The 22,782-nt window shown below is 39.0% G+C and overlaps 1 protein-coding gene across 1 annotated transcript in view; it reads left to right on the top strand.

Moving 5' to 3' along the window:
- The window catches only part of LOC140322312 (complement C3-like), a 41,328-nt gene extending 19,064 nt beyond the window's left edge, over window positions 1-22,264 (top strand). Inside the window, exons 17-38 of the mRNA XM_072398890.1 lie at window positions 988-1,141; window positions 2,480-2,565; window positions 2,879-3,018; window positions 3,698-3,910; window positions 4,703-4,769; window positions 5,808-5,897; window positions 7,035-7,238; window positions 7,327-7,402; window positions 7,522-7,681; window positions 7,964-8,059; window positions 8,517-8,667; window positions 8,968-9,131; window positions 9,466-9,569; window positions 11,940-12,032; window positions 12,776-12,863; window positions 13,846-13,935; window positions 15,148-15,253; window positions 16,349-16,438; window positions 18,270-18,356; window positions 19,224-19,307; window positions 21,030-21,165; window positions 21,857-22,264. Coding sequence (XP_072254991.1) covers window positions 988-1,141; window positions 2,480-2,565; window positions 2,879-3,018; window positions 3,698-3,910; window positions 4,703-4,769; window positions 5,808-5,897; window positions 7,035-7,238; window positions 7,327-7,402; window positions 7,522-7,681; window positions 7,964-8,059; window positions 8,517-8,667; window positions 8,968-9,131; window positions 9,466-9,569; window positions 11,940-12,032; window positions 12,776-12,863; window positions 13,846-13,935; window positions 15,148-15,253; window positions 16,349-16,438; window positions 18,270-18,356; window positions 19,224-19,307; window positions 21,030-21,165; window positions 21,857-21,995 — 2,618 coding nt within the window. The 3' untranslated portion in view covers window positions 21,996-22,264. The remainder of the gene's footprint in view (window positions 1-987; window positions 1,142-2,479; window positions 2,566-2,878; window positions 3,019-3,697; window positions 3,911-4,702; window positions 4,770-5,807; window positions 5,898-7,034; window positions 7,239-7,326; window positions 7,403-7,521; window positions 7,682-7,963; window positions 8,060-8,516; window positions 8,668-8,967; window positions 9,132-9,465; window positions 9,570-11,939; window positions 12,033-12,775; window positions 12,864-13,845; window positions 13,936-15,147; window positions 15,254-16,348; window positions 16,439-18,269; window positions 18,357-19,223; window positions 19,308-21,029; window positions 21,166-21,856) is intronic.
- The last annotated feature ends 518 nt before the right edge of the window (window positions 22,265-22,782 follow it).

Below are 22,782 nucleotides of genomic sequence, written 5' to 3'. Positions count from 1 at the left end.
CTGATCACTCTATGCCATTGATTGTCCCCTTCTGATCACTCTATGCCATTGATTGTCCCCTTCTGATCACTCTATGTCATTGATTGTCCCCTTCTGATCACTCTATGTCATTGATTGTCCCCTTCTGATCACTCTATGTCATTGATTGTCCCCTTCTGATCACTTACCGGTAATTAAGTGTAGGGATATCCGTTAGGGCAGGGATCAGCAGCTTGCTTCCTGGTGCAGAATGCCGGCTTGTTACTTTCAGTTTCACTCTGCACTGCAGCCAGGAGCAGACACGTGCTGCAGTCAGCATCAAGAAGACACACACAGGATCAAATATCTGGGGATGTCTTATTCACGGGTGAGTGTCTTATTTTAATTATTTTTTCAAAACTCAGGGGTGGCTTATTTAATGGGGATGTCTTAAAATCAGGGAAACACGGTAGAGTTACATGCGATAGGAAGTGACAATAGGGAAGGTACACTTCCATGGGCAGTGGAATCAATGGTGGGTGTGAACTGTGCAATGAAAAAACGAGAGGAAAGAGGTTTGGAAGAACCACCCAAAAAAATACAGAACAAAACATGCAAAGACCAAAAACATAAATTTACCTCCCAATCATAAAAAAAGAAACATAATAATATAGGTATTATAAACAGGAAAATGTGTAAAAATTGTTGTGCTACATGGTAATACAATAATAGGCAAATATGAGTATGTGTGGTGACATAATATTTTATTGCAGAAGTTTATGGGGAATCCAACGTTTATGGGGAAAGTACATTGTTTGGAGTTAGTTTAGGTTTTACTATTTCAGGCAGACCTTGGGGATAACGATAACCCCCTTTCCGCAAGTATCTCATAACTGACCCAACACTGTGATCATGTGACAATTCAGCCCCGACTATTCCATCTGGGCTCTTCTTCAGGTGTCTACATCACTGCCTTTATGATGTGGACACTTTCCCAAGGAATTTATCATTGTATGTTTTTTTTTTCAGTTCGATTTGGTGCCAGTATCACAGGCTCGGAAAAGGCAGACAGTCTCAGTGAGGACATCTATCAGCCCATGGAGAACATCAGGTCAAGAAGCACCTTTTATGAGAGCTGGATGTGGAAGATTGAGAGGCTACCTATAAAAGCAGACAGTAGTGGGTAAGTTTATCTAGTGTTGGCCTAAAAACGAGATTTTTACCACTAACACCAAACCAAAGTATGGCACAGGAACTCTTAGGGCTGACTTAACCATATGGGCCACAGGTGAACTATCATTAGCCCAACAAAGCGAGGGTTAGGAGGAAGGTCAGGAAAAGCACTGGTAGTCATGAATTTTTATGTATTATTATCAACCAGTAACTTCTATTTTTTTTGGTTTTTGTAGCTGTCTTGGAGCAATTCATCTCCAAAGCTCTTTGTAACTTTAACATTGGAATTTGTAGAATCACAAACCAATTTCTCCATCAATTTACACTTCCTGTCCTGGGCTTTGCCATTTTCATGCCCACCTGTAGATTACATGCCTCCATGTAGCTCCAGAAATCTAGGCTTTACTTCTGGTGGGCATAAAGATAATTGGTTTATCTACCTGGAACCCTGTGCCACCTATGCATTACAGCACCACTGCTACCCATGCTCTAGTAAAAAACAAAAACAAATAGAATGGTCACATGATCACAAATTATAACAAATGTTTTATATATATATATATATATATATATATATATATATATATATATGAATTGTTTTATTATGAAGAATGATCTAATTTGGTGCTTTAATGGGGCTATATACTCCCTTGTGACTACACCGACTTGCTCAGCATTGTTACATGGTGTGAGTCAGATGTATCAGGTATTTTCTACCAGGGCTTAACGTTGGGTAGGCAAAGGCAAGTATTATCAAACCTTTTACTTTGGTATGAGTAGGGAAATAATGGGTTTTTTTGAAGAGTGGTTTGTAGGGATAAATAGCAGTTTAAATAGGGTTCCTTGGAAAACATATAGATCAAGCATAGCATGAAAATTTACTAATGTAAATCAAAATAGCCATTCATAGGAGACAGATAGATACAGGAGATACATACCGTGAACATCATGGTTGGCCCGGTGACTAGCACTCTTGCCTTCGCATCGCTGGGTCCCAGGATCAAATTATCAGCCAGGACACTATCTGTAGAGAGTTTGTATATTCCCCTTGTATTTATGTAGGTTTCCTCCTATACCCCAAAAACATGCAGTTAGAATAATTGGCGTCCCCCTCAAGACTGCCATTAGACTATGTTAATGAAATAAGTTTGGGGCATTAGAGAAGAGCAAAAAGAAAGACAGAAGACAGGGGTTTGAAGGCTTTGTTTCAAAGAATAATTATATATATACTATAACTATGAAAGGGACATTGGACTGTGAACCCTTTGAGGGACAGTTGGACTTTGTAAAGCAATTCTTAATATTTTAGCTCCATATATCTCCATTTTATTCCTTTTGTCTCTAACAGCTTTGCATCAAAGACAATCAAACCTTCCTTACCAGACTCCATCACCACTTGGGAATTCATGGCAATTAGCCTCTCTCCAAACTCAGGTACCTCCGGGACCCGGGAATGAAGTTTTGTAGATAATTTATGAATGGGCAACCACTGCATAATTATGCTGCAAACTCTTTTAAAGTAGGTCCTAATATTTAAATTTGTCTTTGTTTAATTCCTAGCTTATGGGTTTAGTACTCCCTGGGCCCCTTTTTCATTCACTGTGAATTTAATAGTTGTTCCTCAAGCCTGGATAGTTTATCTTTCTATGTCCAATAGCTGACAACAAATAACATATTGGTGATATTATTTAGTCCACTACAAGTCATTCATCCATTCGTACACTGTCTTACCATCTTCTGTCCATAGGTATTTGCGTTGCTAAGCCCTTTGAAATGCTTGTGAGGAAAAGTTTCTTCATTGACCTGCGTCTTCCATATTCCGTTGTCCGCAATGAGCAAGTGGAGATTCGCGCCATCCTGTACAGTTACATAGATATGGAAATTGAGGTACTGGAATAGAATATGTATAGCGGGGGTAGGCAACCCTGGAGAGGTACAGTCTCCTTTGTATGTGTCATATGACATGCTAGACCCATGGAGAAACCAAGGACTGCAATGGTTATTGACACTCAGATCTGAGGTCTGAGAGGTGCAGGTGGGCCTAGGCAGCTGGATAGGAGCTGGTATTTGGCACAAGTCACAATCTACCATCCACAAGGCAACAATCATGAAATAGGTTTTTATCAACCTGTTGCTGATGCCAGAAAATCTTTCAGTCACTGTAGAATCTGGTTAGCATTCTGGTCTTACAGTTCTCATTCCCACCACATATCTGCACATTTTAATTGGTTTCTCCCAAAAACAATATGGTAGGTTAAATCATGCCTGACCAAGAAGTCCACCTTCAGCCATTTTCCCTTTAGAGAAGGTCTAGAATCACTGTTAGAACTCATTTAAGTTCAAAGCCAATTGGGGAGATTTCTCCTTACGTTTTGTAATTGTGACAGTAGACATGGAGAAAGGGTGACATCAGTTCTAGAACCCTCCTTTTCCATATCAAATATAAGATAAATGGGATACAACCAAAGAAGAAGGCTTAATAATTGTAGGCCTTTCTGTCTGTGACCCTATTGGGAGAATTGCCCTTCTCTTCCCAGTTTTGAGTTTTACTATCTGTCTTTTGTAGGCTGTAGTGGATTTAATCTACAATGAAAAGATGTGCAGCGCAGCAACTTCAGAAGGCAATTTCCGTCAGGTGGTCAAACTAGAACCTAGAGGGACTCTGGTCCTCCCATTCGTCATTGTTCCTCTGGTGACTGAAGACATTAGCATAGAAGTCAAAGCTTCAGTCAAAGATTATTTTTACAGTGATGGAGTCATCAAGCTTCTAAAGGTTGTGGTGAGTAGAGCAAATGGAAAAGCCAATTCATTTTTGCTTGTGGTCAACTTTCGACAAGAATATGCTATTACGTAGCCAACACATATCAGATATATAGCTTCTCTTTTGTTTGCAATCTAGTCAACCTTAAAACTCAATTCCAGGAATATAATATGAAAGAAAAATTGGGTCTGATTTACAGTATTAAAGTTCTCCAAGCCTGGAGAAGACAGACTTTTATGGGAGAACTGGATGATCCAGCAAACCTGGAATGAATTTCCTAAAATCATTTGCTATTAGTTGGCAAATGTTTTTAATCACGGATCTGGTCTATTCCATGTTTGCTGGAATACCAGGTTTTCCCATGATAGATCCACTCCAGTCTTGGAGAGCTTTAATAAATCAGACCTAAATTTCAACTTTGTATTTACTAGTACAACAAGAGCTAAATTTATTAAATTTTATAACCATCAAATCAGCTGTTGTATCATTCACAGACAATCGATTCTTCCATGTATTATAAAACTAAGACTTCTCTAGACCTAGGGGCCATTTAATAAAAGTAAAAAAAATAAACATTGCAGTTACATAAGTTACTGTAAGTATGTATTAAGTAGTAGGTAACTGCAGCATAGAAATATGAGGTCTCCTGTCCTCAGAGCTATGTGTTGGCCAGAACCGCCTAAAACTCAGGACTGAATAGGCTGGCTGTAGTTCCTCTTTTTGAGCCTAATGTTCAGAGCAGATATCACTATATGAACATATGTATTACTTGCCTTTGATCACCAAGTATTTATCTTATTTTGCTTCCAGCCTGAAGGAATAAAAGTTCTTAAAAGCATTCAGAGTGTCATCTTGGACCCCCAACGGTCAGAAAGCAGTGAGTTCTTAACATCAACACCCTTTCTATTTGTTTCAAGCTTTTCTTTTCTTATTGTGACATTTAGTAGGACTTATCAGGACACTGTAAAACTTCAGTTTATAGTCTGTTTATTTGTACCATTGGTCAGAGGTTAAGAACAGTCCCACTGTCTGAGTAGCCGTCCAGGAGGGTACCTTGTTCTCACAGGTGTCAAGGGGATGCATGGTTTTCCAGGTCTTTCCTCCAAAACAACATGGAGCTGACCAGTTTTGCTGCCTTAAACTTTTTCTTCTTATCCCACGACTGAAACACTTCCTGCTCCTGTCTTCTCCAAATTTACCTGTTGGCTGTCCTGAAAAGCTGGCCTATGATGTGGTGGGATAGGAAGACTCGGGAAGACCCAGATCCTACCTTCCTATCCCAGAGCCAGGGTCCTGTATAAAAACTAACCAAATGGGACCATTGATCACCAACACTTCTGTACGCCTACTGAAATACATAATCTGTTTTTCTAAAGTACCCCCCCAAAGTTTTATACTACTAACTTGATTTCTCAAAGTATTTATCCAACTTCCCCAGCTAGTTTCTGTAAACCACAAATCACCTCCTCCCTGTATTATGGAGGTAACCCATAACACAAATAGCACCTTTGCCAAAATTATTTTGCCAACTGTGATCCCACTGGGGTGATTTTGATATTTCCTTCTTGCCCAAGTGACACAACAAAAGGAATAGGACAAAGAATGTAGAAAATTCAGATAAAGTGAAGACATCGGTCTCTCCTCCTGTTCTTGCAAAAAAATGTAACATTTTGTAAACAATTAAGTTTTGCAAAAATGTTTAAATCCCCAAAACTAGAAATAAAAGATGTATATAAATTCCTTTTTAGGATGCAAAGAATCTTTTAATGGCCACCTGTTTATAGGCAGCCTTTTAGGCTTTAAAGATCTCCCTTGCCATCTATCAGACTTCACTCCCTGTTCCCTATCTCTTCTATTCCTGTTAAGCCATCTCCTCACATTTAATGAATAACTTTTTTCTTGTAAATCCCTACAGCGCCTGGAGTCCAGGTAGTCACCATAAATACTTTCCCACCCACTGATATTGTTCCAAACACTGATGCCCAGACCTACGTTAGTGTGAAAGGTAAGAATTCACTCTGATGATGAACATCTGTGATGAAGCATGGATATGAAATTGCCATTCCATAGGTAGCATGTTGTCTCAACTGCTATCAATAATGAAAAACCTTCAGAGAAAAGTCAAGCTTACTTTTCTTGGAAGATTATTGTGCAACAGCTGCAAAGAGCAGTGGTTTCCAACCTTTAAGCCAATACATTGAGGGTACAATCTTTTTTAGATAAACCAAGAACAATGTGGTGCAAGGGCCTGATTGATTGGATACAGATCAAATGAATAGTTTATATTACACAGTCTAAGTAAATTTGGATACACAGAAGTTTTAAAATGTAGGGTGGACTTAAAGCTCAAACCAATAGCTGTGACGTGCTTATTGTTTGTTATTGTAGGATAGTTTTGAACCAGAAGGCCAGAACAAGTTTTGCACATTAAATGTACTGTGTCCATAATATGAAGCAATATTGATATGGAATGTTGTCCACCAATCACAGCTCTTGTACCTATTTACTAATCGGGTTAGGATTGGTTATTCACCATTTTGGCCTTATCGTTATGCCCAACCTTTGAGATATTCCTGACGTGTTAAAGTACCACCAGCAGTATGCATACCCCAGGTTGTGAACTACTCTACAGTCAATGTGTTTGCATCCTTTTTGGTTCACCACTATGGAATTTCTACTGCATCAAAAAAACACAAATCATGTTTGACACTATACACTGACCACACATGTCACCAGGGTAATGGCCCTTCCTCAAACGAGATGGAAGACAAGTAACTTACCATGTATGCTACTTTCAATTGCCTTCCTTCTCACTTTAAATCTTTAGGTGAACCTGTTAGATGAATGTTACTCTACCAGGGTACCTCCTGGCTATTACAATACTAATTAGACAAGGAGTCTAGTCAAGTCAAGTTAGCAAAATGCAGTCCAAATAACATAATAAAATTGGATACACTATGGCCTAGAAATGGTGAACAAGCAGTGAGTAGAAACCTGAAAGCATTAACTGGGAGGTGATTGTATCTACCAATATGTAGATAACATAAATGTTGTCCTTTAAACATTTTTTGATTGAGTAATTAATGCACCATAAGCAATTTCCACGGTCTTGTAAAATATTGTGCACCCTTCTCATTCTCAGGAAGCCTTCTTGGGGAAACCTTGGAAAATTCCATTGATGGTGCCAAGTTAAAACATCTAATCATGGTGCCATCTGGTTGTGGAGAACAGATTATGATGAGCATGACGCCAACTGTGATTGCCACTCGTTATCTTGATGTCACCAACCAATGGGAAAGAATAGGAGTCGAACGCAGAGCAGAGGCCATTAAAAACATTGAACAAGGTGGGCCCAAAATTGGAATGAGTCAGCTGATGAATAAGTCAGTCATAAAAGTTTTAGCTAATGTGGATGTTCCCACTTATATCTTTAGGATACATACAACAGATGACGTATCGGAAACCTGACAACGCCTATTCTGCATTTACAAACAGACCTGCCAGCACTTGGTAAGACCATCACAGTGTGTCCAAAACTTTCTTCACATCCTATCACATTCTTTTTATCTTCTTCATATCCTGCATGCGATGCCTTCCATCTCTCACTTGAGATGTTTTCTTTTCAATAGGCTTACCGCTTATGTGGTGAAAGTGTTTGCTATGGCGACAAGATTGATGAACGTAGAAAAAAATATTTTGTGTGGGGCCATGGATTGGCTTCTTTCGGAAAGGCAGCTACCAAATGGTGCTTTCGAGGAAAGGGCTCCCGTCATACATGGAGAGATGGTGGTACGTTGGAGAACTTAAGCATTAAAAGTTGTTTTAAAAAAAGTAAGGCTTTCATAAATCAGGATGTATAGTTCTGAGAAACAAGGAAAGTTGTTGCTTCATGTTCCTCGTGATTTCAGGGATTTGCCCCCAGAAGAATGCTGGCCAAGTAGTTACATGCGTGGTTTGTTTCGACACCTTATGGTTGTTTAGCATACACTGACGTGGCAGTTTATAATATGATAATTTCCTATTTCTAATAATACCCTTGGATGGCACAGTCATATTATTCTATCTTTACAGGGAGGAACCGGTAACACAGACCCTGATGCATCCCTCACAGCATTTGTCTTTATCGCCTTAGTGGAGGCCGAAACCTTCTGCAAAACTTCAATTCCGGTAGGTATTACCTAATTTCTGGAAACAATTGCTGAAAGAAAATGATATGGAAGGAAAAATGTTAAGGGAATTTTGTATATCTACAGGCATGAACCTCTTGATACCTAGAACAGAACCATGCTGCCCTAAGTTCAAGTCTTCTTGCCTGACTGCTCTGTTTCCATCTCAGATCCCAAATATTAGATATGTGGTGATAAATGGCAAAAAGGTGCTTGAATCAAAACCACAGGTGTGCATTGTAGCCTATAGTACTTTTCACAAAGCACCAGATGAATTGTGCATAGCATGGCAGCTCTTTGATCCCTGAGTACCTGTGCCATTGGTGGGGCTTCTTGGCCAGTGCCATCTTCTTCCATATATTTATATACTAGGACTTGTGATGCCCCAGCAACTGGGATGTCTGAATGACTCCTTTATTCTCTGCTCTTATTATTTCCTGGTGTATGCATAATTTCAGGATATAGAAACGAAGCTGAAGAAGAGCTCCACCTTCTTAGAGGCTCGGCTGAAGACCTTGAAGAATCCATACAGCATCTGCATCACATCGTATGCGCTCTCCTTGGTGGGAAAACTGTCAGATCACAGTCAGCTTATGAAAAGTTCAACAGGTTTGGTTAATCACCATATCTTATCAACTTAAGAAAAAAAATTCTTAATATTCCAGATGATTCATAAAAGCTTTATATGAACCAAGAGGTGGCATTAGCTCAAAGTCATTGAAAAGTAATTCTAAGCAGAAGAAGAAGTCCACGTATGTTATGAACAAAGATGGCTTCCCCTGCACATTTGTACCATCTGTAGAAAAATTCATAATATAGCAAATAATATTAGAATATTATGTTGTGGTATACCTGCTATCTATGAAATATCATTCAGGTGTGTTTTCTTCTGTTTTCTTCTATGGTTAGGTGGCACCCATTGGGCAGACTATTCTGCAGATCTCTACATGATTGAAGCCACATCTTATGGCCTGCTAGCGCTTCTCAACATCAAGCAGTACATATTGGCTGAACCTGTGGCCAGATGGCTGACGGAACAAAGATTCTATGGTGGTGGCTATGGATCCACACAGGTAGAGTACGCTGTACTGATCACTTTACACTAAAAGCACCACCTGGTTACCTGTTAGGGTGAAACCAAAGTGAATTGGTTAGAAATATACCCTTGATCTCCAAATGATAACAGCCACCAGCACAGGAATTTATAAAACACTTCCCTACCTGACAAAGAGTAACAATGATGTTTAAAATACATGATTCTATGACTACCGATCAGGTTTAACTCCCTTTCATTAAACTTTGAATTCTGATTGGCTACTAGAAAATTATTGGTTATTTTTGTTTGTTTTAGTAGACTGAATTTGTCGGACCCCTGTAACCTGTTGCCTATGACCCCTCTCTTTACAGGCCACCATAATGGTGTTCCAGGCATTATCAGAGTTCCAGATTCACTTACCACAAATGAATGAGATAGACATGGATGTGACGCTGTCCTTACCAGGGAGAAGTGTGTGTATATATATATTTATATATATATATATATATATATATATATATATATAAAAATTATATTAACACTGGTATGGCAGTGATAAATCATTCATTAGACCAAGAACACCCAGGATCTCCCCAAGCAAGCCTGAGTAACATGTTACCTCCAATGCAGGGGTGTCAAACTCACAAAGTCGCGGGCCAAACTTGATACTCAAGTTTGCTTGGCGATTCAAATCATTGGGAATTTCTTTGGAATTTTTACATTTTATTTCCGATGGCTGGATGGCTTACATTCCTGTCTGGATTTTTGTCAGAAGCTGGGTTTTATCCTGCTCATCAAAACAGACAGCTCTGGTACCTTTTTTGTTGTTCTGGCATTAGTCAGCCTTTTCACCCAGCAGCAGGCTCCTACCTCAAAGAGAGCCCTGAGCAACAGCCAGCTTATATGTATAAAGTCCTGTGGATATCCGAGACTAATATTGAGTTTGGGTTACCAGGCAAGATGTGGACCTAGTCATTTATTTATATAAAGTCAACATATTATGAGGTACTTTACAATGTTGGCTCACAATATAATGTCCTTCCATAGTCATTTGGCATTAACAATATCTAAGGAGAATTTTGAGGGGAAGCCAATTAACCAAACTGCATGGTTTTGGCGGGGGAAACTGGGGCACCCAGAGGAAACCCACACAAACACAGGGAGATTATATAAACTTCTTGCAGATAGTGTCCTGGCCCAGATTTGAACCTGTGAACTAGCGCTGCTAAGGCAACAGTGCTAACCACTGAGCAAACCATAATAGTGGTGATTTTATTCCACCCAAAAAAATTGATAGCCAGTACTTTGAAAAATGTGGGTGGTAGCCCACATAGGCATGCCTTTTTCAAGTCAAAAAATCTTGGTTTATACTCAAGTATATATAGTATCAAGATTCTGAGATAACAAAAAGTTTGTTTAGGTCATACCAGTTACAAACCATTGGGCCCCCTCACTCTTTGTATGTAAGGTTCCTAGTTTACATACATACTGCCCACAAACCTGACAGCCTGTACCTTAAAAAAGATGACTGGTGGCTCGCATAGACATGCCATTTTTAGGTCAAAATACTTGGCTTATACTCAAGTATATATAGTATTTACATTATGAGAAAACAAAAAGTTTGTTTTGATCATATCAGGTATAAACCATTGGGCCCCCTCACCCTTTGTATATAAGGTACCTAGGTCACATACATACTGCCCACAAACCTGACAGCCTGTACCTTGAAAAATATGACTGGTGGTTCACATAGTAATGGAATTTTCAGGTCAAAAAATCTCAGTGTATACACAAATATACACAGTATTTAGATTTTGAGAAAAAAAAGTTTGTTTCCTCTATGCCAGTTACAAACCTTGAAGTTTCCTCACCCTTTGTATGTGAGAAACCTAGGTGACACATTTGTAGTGTCCATAATTCTCACATCCTGTGGCCTGAGAAAGGTAAACAGGGACTTATATCATACAACATCAAAACAACCTCAGCATGGCTTACCACATACAATATGAATATTATATACTTATATTCAATGTCTAATCTTGTGTCTGGGAATTTTTTTTTATAAGTATGTAACATACTCCCCAATGTACCATGGAGAGTTGTTTTTTTCAAAAAAAATTTGCCAATTATATACACTTGAGGTCATTCTGAAGGGAGGCATCTGCTGAGAGTTAACCTTTACCCATCTTTTGTTATGCTGCTGTGCTATAAAAATCAAATCCATATTATAAAACTTCTGTCCAGGTGGCTGGTTGCTGAGTGGTCATGTTGGCACTGATTTGGGAAAAGGTTTTTAGAACATTCCGCACCCTCTAAGTAACGCCCACTCTTTGATAAGTGATGGAGAGTACACTGTTCTAAGGCTGCGTACACACGTCCAATGGTTCTCGTCCGATAATTGGCTCAGGGCTGATATCGTACGAGAATCTGGCGTGTGTACAGTGCCTGTCGTCCATCGTCCCAACGACTGTCCTGGCTGATCCTCGGACGATGGATGACGAATGATCCTCATGGAAGCTAATGGGGGGAGCACGCAGCAGGGTGCTGCTCAGTCGTTCTCCCTCTCCATAGTGCAGGTATGCACAGCATTCGTTCATGCATCGTGCAGTCGTTAGCTTTCCAACGACAATTTTTGCATGTGTGTATGTAGCTTTACTCAGCATTCTTCACGGACATTTCCTTACTATCCAACATGGGCATCTACTATACATAAGGAAACCATAAAGGGTTAGTAATTGAAAGCCTTTGAATTAACAGGAAAAATTATATTTACAAGCTGAGGGATAATGGTTAGGAAACGTTACCATTGCATAGGAATTCTTTCTTTATAAAAATACTGACACAGTAAAATTTTACATTATATTTCCACTGTTTTATGCCTTCCAGAGAAGAAGCCAATAGGAGTCCTGAAATCCATGTACATAAACATCTGTATGAAGTAAGTGCGTCTCAAAAAAAAAAAAGTTTGCCCGTTGCTATTTGTAACATTAGAGTGGTTTACCCAAGTTATTTAGGCTGTTCACTTAGTAAATTATCATTATGTATAGGATAATTCACTTAGCTTAGTGAATGAGATGAAGCTCTGATGACTTCAACCACCCAGTCAAGGGCAAGCAAAAATCGTGTTGTTTCAACACATTCTCCAAGCAGAGTGATAATTTCACATGATGTCATCAGTTGATGGCCAACTTCATACAAGCTGGAAGACCAATGACACCTTTTGAATGCAAGACATCATTGGCAAAATAGATTTTAGACAAAATAGGGCACTGGGCAAATATGAAGTGGGAAACCTGAATGCTCTGGAGAAACCTGGGGCTCTGGAGAAGGTTGGGGTCCTGGGCAATTGCTCAATTTTCCATACCCTAAAACTGTCCCTGCCTAAAGGATTATTACCATGGCGTCCAACATTTTAAATGTGAAGAGCCTTACCATCATCATGACATCGGTGCTGTTCTCCACATACATGAGGGCTATGCGGCACTGGGAGAAGTTCCAAAGTAAAAGATGACCCTGCATGTCACATGGCAGTGGGGGAAACCAAACCATTGACAAGGTGCCGGACCCGAGGTGGCCCTCATACAATTCCAAGCATTGAAAACTGTTAAAGGATCATCAGCATGTATTTAGCCTATCAGCAACATTTGGTCACCATGTGCCATTGTCATGTTTCTATTAAAGGTACCGTGGTGCTGCAGATGCCACGATGACAGTTGTGGACCTAACTCTGCTCACGGGATTCACCCCAGATATGGACGAACTCAATACGGTAAGTTCTATTTGGGTAGAATGGGCTATACAACTTTGATAGATAGTATTATATATATCAAAAATATATTTTTCATTAACATTTTTCAGTTACTCAATAGGCTGGAAAATTTTTTGGAACAACAAAAGCAAACACAGAACATGGGACTTTTAGGGCTTTCAATCACTGACTCACTAGAACATTTTTAAATACCACAATACTTTATTCAATTACAAAATCACATAAAACACATTTAAAGAAATAAAAACATCCAAATATTATGTGAGGAAAGCTCCAACAATTGTTTGGAAACAATTCCCAAAGCGTTTCGCAGATAATCAGTCCACTGAAAAGCAAACCTGAAAAACAAAGGCATTTCAGCTGCTCCCATTCATTTCAATAATAGCTAGGGCTGTGGAGTAGATGAGGACTGATTGACAGTGTTAAACAACAATGGCATTGTATGCTAAAAACCATCCATCTGAACATAGCCTACACATCAGTGATGGTGTATGTCTAACGACAATTGCAGGAGAGAGTCGCTCCCCTGGTCCATTGCATTATGTGTGTACAGTTTTTTTTTGTAGTAAAACAGCTAAGATTAGTGGGGTGATCATCAAAACCAATCACTGCTCTTACCTGATTGCAAGCTGGGGAAAAAAAATTTACATGAAAAATATACTTTTTTTATTCTTTTAATAAGCATAATAAATAGTAAAACAGTAATAGAGATATAACCAATATACATGCAAATACTTTTTTATAACTTTTACTATCATAAATAGTAAGTGAGATGTATACAAAACCTTTAAATATTAGGTTTTACTTTACAAATCTCACCCTGTGATGTAATTTGAAGTTTGAGGGTCAGAAATAGTTTTTCTTGTGAATATTTCTACAACCAAGACCAGTCTGACATATGACAAGCCAGAGTCATATGATTTCTGCTGTATATATAACATGGTCATGTGCTTTTGATGACTTTCCTTCCTTCTCTCTCCAGTTGACAAACAGGGTGGACAAATATATCTCCAAGTATGAGATGGATACAGAACGTTCTGAGCGAGGATCGCTTATTCTCTACCTAGATAAGGTGGGGATAACATTTTGTCTGTGAAATTCAAGAATTATCAACATATTTGATATAGAGAACTAACAATCAGATTTAATCTAGTGTCTTTCAACTGAAATATACTTGGCTGTGGCTTTCAATCTGTTGTACGACAAGCTGACCTTGAAGTTGAGACTCTTCTTTTCCTTTAGGGATGCACCCTAGGAGAAACACAAATGTCATTAGCAAATAGGCCATATAAATTGTGCAGACCTTGACAGTAACATTAAAAATAGACCCAACCAAATTCAATAATGGGGAAGAGGAACTTCCAGCTGGCTATAATGTGTGCACCCTCCTATTAGATAATGAATATAAAATGCTTGTATTACTTGGATGAATACATGGTCCTTTATCCTTCATCCCCACTGGTTCTATTTGTGATGACCAGTCTCCCAAAGCCTCTCTTCTTCTCTATTTCCCACTGGTTTGGTTACCTCCCCTCTTAGTGATGTAATCATGTACAATGGTGGACCAATGCCCTGCACAGTACATAATGACGTACGGGCACCATGTACCACTCCAGCACTGGAGGGAAATGATCGCCTGGCATGGAACTGAGAGTCCATGATATTTTTACTCTTTTAATGCATAAGGGACTTTTTTTTGTGGCAAGCCTAGAGTTTGCTTCAACTAGGGTAAGAGTTGGCATATGCAGGATGTTATTTTTTTTGTACGAGAACCTTTGGAGCTTTCGTTTCATTATTTAAAGGTTAAAGGTGGTAACCTAAAGAATATATAAAATATTAAACTATTTTTCATCTCCCTTATGGCCTGGTAAATATAATATTAAAGGTGTTTTGGTAAATATGGTTCCGGAAATCTAGTAAGCTTGTAACTTTCTGTGGTATCTACTTGTACTAAAATCTCAAGCAACCATATCAGTCGTATTAAGTTCTGGTCTGTGGATTACAAAACACTTCTGAAGTCCTAATACACACACTATTTCAGGGTTCATAGGTATTCCACAGTTTGGGCATTGTTACCCAAGAGAGGGGTGTGTTACTGGTAGGGTCACAAGGTAATGTACAAAAAGAACGCCTGAAAAAAGACCACTAGTCAGCACAACTAAGAACTGGAAAGATGATATATATTACATTTGTTTTCCTGGGTTTAGATGCATATATTAATATCAGTGTTCAATTGTCACAAATTTGGTTTCACACTTAATAAACAACATTTTCCTTCTTGAAGGTCTCCAGAACCGAGATGGAATGTCTGAAGTTCAAGATCCACCAGAACTTTGAGGTTGGAATTCTCCAGCCAGCAATGGTTTCCATATATGAGTATTACGCCTTGGGTAAGGTTCGCAGTAATGCTACCCAGAGACTTCAGATGATGGTAGAAGATACAATAGACTGGCATAGGTTCTTTAGAAAAATCAGAACATGGTCATAGCTGAACATGCATATTGCCTGTACGCACTAAGCCAAGATCCTAGTTGTAAACCATTCCCAACACCACTGGGCTCATTCTTCAAAATGTTCTTAGTTGGGCCTCAGACCTTCTGCTCAGTGTACTTACTTTCCATTAGAAATAAATGGAGTCTGACCAATGTGTGTGCAGGAGAAGTAGGGCAAGGATATAAAAGATTTTGAAGAAGGGGCCATGTGGTATTAGACAAATAAAGAAAATCTCAACATAGCATGGAAAGAGATATGTCCTTTCAGAAAAAGATAGTGGACTAGTGGTTGCTTGGTGGGTTTTACAAATTATAAATTGTGTAAATTATTTGTGCATGTAAATCCTACTATTCCTAAATACAATTACTGTATATCTACATTGTGCCAAAAACAACTGGGTAGTTAAAAGTTTGTGTATAACTAGTGTCCCTATTAATTTGGGTAAAAAATATACCTATTGATCTACAAGTTTTACACAGTCCTACTGTGAGTTGACAACAGAGAAATTTAGTGGACTAAGTGTAGCCAGCCCTGCCTGGTTCTCTTTTTGTAAATTACCCAACCACTCTCAGATCTGTCCAGGGACTATGGTGGCTTGGTGGCTAGCACGCTCATCTTACAGCTCTATGGTCCCAGGCCATTCTTGGCCATTCTAAATGTGGGTTATGTGGGTTTCCTCCTAAATGCCTGCTGGTAAGGTAATTGATATTCCACAAAATTGGCCTTTGGTAGATATGGTAGGGTCATTAGGATGTAAGCTCCAGAAAGGGACAGCTAATAACATGATTATGGACTGTACAGTGCTGCGGAATATGTTGTATATATCTTTATTGCCAAGATAAGAAGTAGGTTGATTATTCTCCTAGAGATCACACGGTAAATGTGGACAGGGCAAAGGGCAACTCTGAATTTCTGATATAATAAAGACTCATGAAGAAAGAGAATAAAACTAATTGAACTTTGTATTACTTTTGTCTTTTGTTGATCTTTAGGGAACACCTGTACCAAATTTTATCATCCCACAGAGGAAGGAGGAGAACTGAAGAAGATCTGCAAAGAAGCCGAGTGTCACTGCATTGCAGGTACAGTATAAGCAAACATATACATCTTGGGCCTAGGGTTTTTAGACACACTCCATAGAGTGTCCCTGGAAACAATCAATGGTGATCATTTCTTATGACAGTATAGTAAACAAGCGCTGTATAAACTAGGGTAGCTCCAGAAGTTGTTTATTAAGCAATGAGAAGTTTGTGACTCTTATATTAGTTACCACTGACACCAATGATCTTTTTGGCTATGTGTAGGGGTGACATTTTTCCCAATGGCCAACAAAGTACAAGACAATCCGTCAACCTGTATGTAAGAGACTATCCGTAAGGATGGCAGCCATCTCACTGACCAGCAATATAGAAAGCACTGTTCCCAATGGCCACTAAGCCAATGTACTGTGGGTAGAGTAATTATAGAATGGGTTCCCTGAAGACCTGAAAGTTATTTCAAGGGGTTCCCCAAAGGTATAAAGGTCGAGAAACAACTGATAAAAAACTGGTCTGTTGAAGGGAGAAAGAGGATCAAGAGGGACCCAACTGCATTCTTTCATAAAAAGGCAATAGTAGTCATATTGGCTGTCAGTATTTCTACATGGCAAAATCAGTAAGTGCTGTAAGGAGTCACTTGTACGGATGATAGGAGTTGTAGAGCCTTCTTAAAGGTTCAGTCCACTCATAACTGATTTTTTTAGTGTTTGGTAGGTGTTGGACTGTTAAATCATCAAGTTAAATAACCAGTAATTGTTTTCTATCACTCTCGTGAACTCTTGAAATCTTTTCCACGTTTCTTGTTTCTTGCATACTTTCTGTGCCCATTATAATGAAATCCTAACAATTGAATTTAATGCTATAGAATAAAACGGGAGGAGCTGAAACATTTAGGGATGCCAAACATTCATTTGAATAAGGACAGCGATGGGAATATAGCAAAAGTCTTATTTTTGGAGAAGAGAAGGCAAAAGCTCATTTTTTCGTGGCTTGCCTCTTGAAGTGGGATGACTTTTATAATTGCCTACTTTATTCACATGATCAGCTTTTGCTTTATAGTAAAGCTACGTACACACATAAAATTTCTTTCACTGGAAACTATTTTTCTTGATCTTTTCCATGGTCGAACAAATGTTGTAGCCCAGTACTTTTCAGTCCTGTGGAAAGGGAAGGATGAGCGGGAGGCACCATGCTGCATCCTACTCCATAGAATAGGACAGTGGCCATCCTCACTTTACTCAGTCTTAAATACAGTATTTATAATTATTACACAGTATTTATTTAGCGCCATCATATTACGCAGCGCTGTAAAGTCTATAGTTATGTCACTAGCTGTCCCTCAATCCAATGTCCCTACCATAGTCATATGTCATTATTACAGTCTAAGGTCATTTTTGGGTGGTAGCCAATGAACCTAACTGCATGTTTATGGGATGTGGGAGGAAACCGGAGTACACGGAGGTAATCTACACAGACAGGGGGAGAACCTGCAAACTCCATGCAGATAGTGCCCTGGCCGAGATTCGGACCTAGCGCTGGAAAGGCCAGAGTGCTAACTCTAAGCCACCATGCTGCCCACCATAAAAGGCAATTTTATTGAATATCTCTGTATATTTTGATTTCGTGGGATATAATAGATTTACACCAGAGGATGTATTACAAAAAAATAAGAACCTGTCTGTAGTTCTTTCTTTTCCTCATCGTCATAGCTAAGTAGGCCTGAATAAGGAAAAAATAATCCAAATTTTGTTACAAGAGAACATGGGAGAACCAGGTATAGCCAACAATAAACCTTGGGATTTGGTTTAGAAGGTTGTGTAATTCTGTTCCTGTGGAAAGCCAATATGCCAAGATCCATGTAATGTCTCTCTTACAGAGCGATGCAATCTGAAGAATGGTTATAAAGGGAAGCTGGACGCTTCTTCTCGGGTAGTTGCAGCATGTCTCCCCAGCGTGGATTATGGTAAGAGTTTCAAGACTTCATATGGATAGTACTGTGGTATCTATTTAGATTTATTTTAATAATTTTGCAAGATTTTTTGTTTTAGACCCATTTTACATTTATGTTTGATGAGGAAATCTTGAACCATGAATTATTTGGGTTCCTTTCCCACCAGCAATCTTCATGGTTTTGGTCATCAACTTTTGTTTCATCTTGCTCCATCAATGTGCTCAATCTTCCTCCATCATTTCAAGTGTGCTAGAAGTTTGGGATGGGGGTCACAAATTCAACTTTGCATGCTTCTTTTCCTCCATTATCATTATATTAATTTAATGAGAGTTTGTTGGGCATCTAATTTCAAAACTGTGGGAATTAATATATAATCGACAGCTTTTCTTTCCATTCTTCTGGGTAGGTGTTCCACAAAACATTGCAGTGAATATGTTGCAACTGGTGCTCATTTAGCCAAAATAGCATTTTGAGGTCAGGTATTGGAGGATAGGACAGGACAAGGAGACTTGGCTAGCAATGTTCACCTTAATTCAGCCAAGAAAGTTTCAGTGGAGTTGAGGCCAGAGCTCCATACAAGCTATATGAGTTCCTCAACACCAAACTCATCAAACAACGGTTTTATGGCTTTGTGATTCTGGAACAGAAAAGAGCCTTTTCCAAAATGTTACCACAAGGTTGGAAGTGCTTGTCTAAGATGTGTGTAAAATTAAAAGAAAATTTCACAAGAAACATCTCAGTAGTTTGGAGGGGTGTGCATATTAGCTCCCGCCATAAAGTAGCTATGATAATCAGCTATCCACAAACGTTTACAATTTACTTTACTTATTCATTTTCTTTGACTTTAAATAATGTTTCATATCTCTCTCTTTCTAACAGTGTATGAGACCAAAGTTGATAAAATTGAGAAGAGAGGAGCCTATGATGCCTACTTAATGACAATCAGACAAGTTGTTAAACTAGGTAAGTGAAAATACTTGGTGGCCATTTTATTAGGTACAACTGTCTAGTACTAGTTAGCACTTCCTTAAGGTTGTGGCTTACATTTGTCATGCCATAGGTTTACAAGGATCTGGATGTTCCTTAGGGATTTTTGATGCACTCAGTAGCAGATCAGTGCCTGCAAAGTATTAAATCTCACATCCATACTGGAAACATATCATATCCCTTTTAAGCATTGATATATTATTGACATTTCAAAAATCCTTTTCAATATTTTTATATTTATTAATATAAACCCTTCTGACGGACACACTGGGCAATAATCCCTTTGGCTGGTGATTGTCAATCAGGGGTTATTTAGTCATCTGTAAATAGGAACGCTGTCTGCTACGTAGTTTCACAGTGAATCTAGAACAAATATAGGGTTTATTCAGTTCAACATTAACCAAATGTTCGGGTTAATTTGGCCTCAGACCTACATTAGAACACCAACTCTAACCATGAAGGGATGTAGGTGTCTTTACATGGAGGACAAAGCAGCTTCTTATCTATTAACAATTATTTTTTTGGATGTTGGTTCATATGTACATGTCAGCCATTGTTTGGAATTAAGCTAGTTTACATCTGTGTGATAAATAAGTTGGTAATTGTTAATGCACCCTATAGGGCCTATAGATGACAATGGCAATGAAATTGCATTTATATTGATAATTCACATAAAAAAGGATAGAATTATAGAAAGAGATGTCATTAGTCTTAGGGTCCATTCATACTGAGAACCAGCCAGAGAGGGGAAAGGGAATTGGTGACGATAGTGGGCCTGATTTATTAAAGTTCTCTAAAGCTGGAGATGATACACTTTCATCAGTGAACCTAGAATGGATTTTATAAAAGTAATTTGCTATTTGCCAGCAAATGTTTTCAGTCCTGGACCAGATCTGTTTCAGGTTTGCTGGATCACCCAGCTTTACGGATAAAAGTGTATCCTCTCCAGCCTTGGAGAGTCTTAATAAATCAGGACCAATGTCTCCATGTTGGAGTAACAATGGTGGAGAAGAAGGTGGCCTGACCCTTCTGGAAACTTTTGCTTGTAATGTTTATTTAACTCTGAAATAAACCCTGCATCCCTACACCAGAAAGCATTAGAACCCATACAGATTGTATCATACAAAATAATGAGTACACCAATGTTACTTTTCCTACTGTGGATTTGGAGAAATTGTTTTCCAATGTCCTGCTGCACAGTTTATGACACATACCCGTTCTTCTGCCCTCATCTGACACCGCTAATCATTGCACAAATCATCTTAAAAAGAGTCAGAGAACCCTGCAACCTCAATGGGGTTCCTGCAAGATTGTCGACAAAACTCGTAAGGTGGCCTATGGTGTAAAGCTGGTGACACAAGCATGGTGCTCTGCAAATTTAAGAATGGGTAGGATGCCACATTTAACAATGTAGTGACCATTCAGGATTGATACTACCACATTTATTAACATGTATCCAGGCTATTAGGATTATTTAAGGTGGGGAATAATGGGGAAAGGTAAAAACTTGGGAGTTCTGTTCTCCTTTAAGAGGTAAGTGTCCTTGTGATTCTTCTGAATACATTTTTTTACAGGCTGGTTTATCCTCATCTTGTTCATCATGCATCTATTTCCTCTCTAAAATAAAAGCTGAAAACTGTGTCTTTTTGGGAACCTACTTTTACCCTCTTGTATACTATTCCTCTTCTAAAATTCTAGGCACAGATGAAATAGGAGGGGGTGAACAGCGCCAGTTCTACAGCCACGTGGGGTGCAGAGACTCCGTCAAAGTCCAGGAGGGTCGATCTTACCTCATCTGGGGAAGCAGTGATGACATATGGGAGATGAAAAAAGAGTAAGTATAGCCTCCATAGCACAAAAGTAAACTGCAGATAGATTTATGGAGATCCGGTTCTTATTCCTTGGGTCACTGTGTACCATCAGCACATACAGGGGCCATAGCAAAAATAATATTCCTACACAAACACTAGAAAAGATGAACCCAAAAAACGTGCACACTAAAAGAAAAAGAGGTACAAGATTTCAGCTGAATCCATTCTCCATTTTGAACTTCAACGTGAAGAAATGGCCACCATAAGATGTACTAATCAGAAAATGGCACCCATCTCTGACTTAGCTTCATTTGCCATTTGAGCCCACCAATTACGGCTAAGCTCTGCCAATTACTATCCCCTGTCCAATCAGACTGGCCTCTGGGGTGGACTTTGCTTAGTCACAAAGTCAGAAAAAGTTAGACCACAATAGGAAAAGAAAAATAAACCTCAATGGTAAACCGGGAATGGATTTCGTAAAAACCATTTGCTATTAGTCGGAAGATGTTTTCAATCTTCGACGAGATCTATTCCAGGTGTGGTAAACACCCAGGTTTTCCCAAGATAGTCTATCTTCTTCAGTCCAGAGAGCTTTATTAACTCAGGCCTAAAAGGTCTGCTAAGTTGTTGCAGGGGATTGGGAGCACTGAGATGCAACAAAGGGAAAAAAGTATCTATGTTAATATGTTTGCATTACATTTAATTGTCTTATAGGAAGTCTTACGTGATCAACGGTGGGACCTGGTTTGAGATCATCCCCACCAAACGGGAATGTGGCACAACTAAGAAAGCCATCTGTGACGAGATCTACAACTTCATTGAGCATATGACACTACTGGGCTGTGACCACTAATCCATCTGACACTGCCTGTGTGTGACCACTGATCCACCGGAACTATGACCACTGATCTATCAGTGGAGGCTAAACTGTAAAACCCACCAAACCATCTGACACCAGTGGGCTTTGGCCCCTAGTTTGTTTTACCCTGCTAGGCTGTGACCTTTAATTCATCTCACGTTACTAGTCTACGGCCACAGATCATGGTAGACTGTATTGTTCTGTCATTTGGACAGACACCTTTACCTTTATATATCAAATAAATAAAAACTCATTTACACCTAGCCTCCAGAGCAACTTTTTAATATCCAGTATGTCAGGACATTTACAATCTGAGTTTATTGCTATGCAAGTGGGTATTTAAGATAAAGTTTTATATGTTTGTGATAGAAATAAAGTTATGAGAAAAAAAGATGTATTAAAACATTCACAAAATGTAATTGAGAAGGGAGAATTGTCTGGAAGCTGCTAAAACGTAGCCTACAGACAACTTTGGCCACCATAGTTTTTCACCCTTTTTCAGGCCTATGCAGTGTAGATGGTTGATGTGTTTGGTATCTATTTCCTTATAACAACAATGCTTGAGGGTTTTCATGTAAAAAAGAAACTTAGCATTCTAGTATGTGTGCAATAAATCTGTGAGAAATCTCCCCAGCAGCAGTAGGGTAAATGCTAACAGATGCTGTAAATGCATTTGGCCTTCTAGACGACTGTTGGAAGAGTTTGGCTTGGTACAGGAAGCCATAAACCACTTTTTGGACCCTAGAGGAACAGAAACATCAGAATGGTTGAGATCATCTCT

This window comes from Pyxicephalus adspersus, chromosome 2 (assembly GCF_032062135.1).
Source record: "Pyxicephalus adspersus chromosome 2, UCB_Pads_2.0, whole genome shotgun sequence".
Taxonomy (NCBI): domain Eukaryota; kingdom Metazoa; phylum Chordata; class Amphibia; order Anura; family Pyxicephalidae; genus Pyxicephalus; species Pyxicephalus adspersus.
Note: the sequence above shows the minus strand (reverse complement) of the source record. Positions and strands in the feature narration are given on the sequence as shown.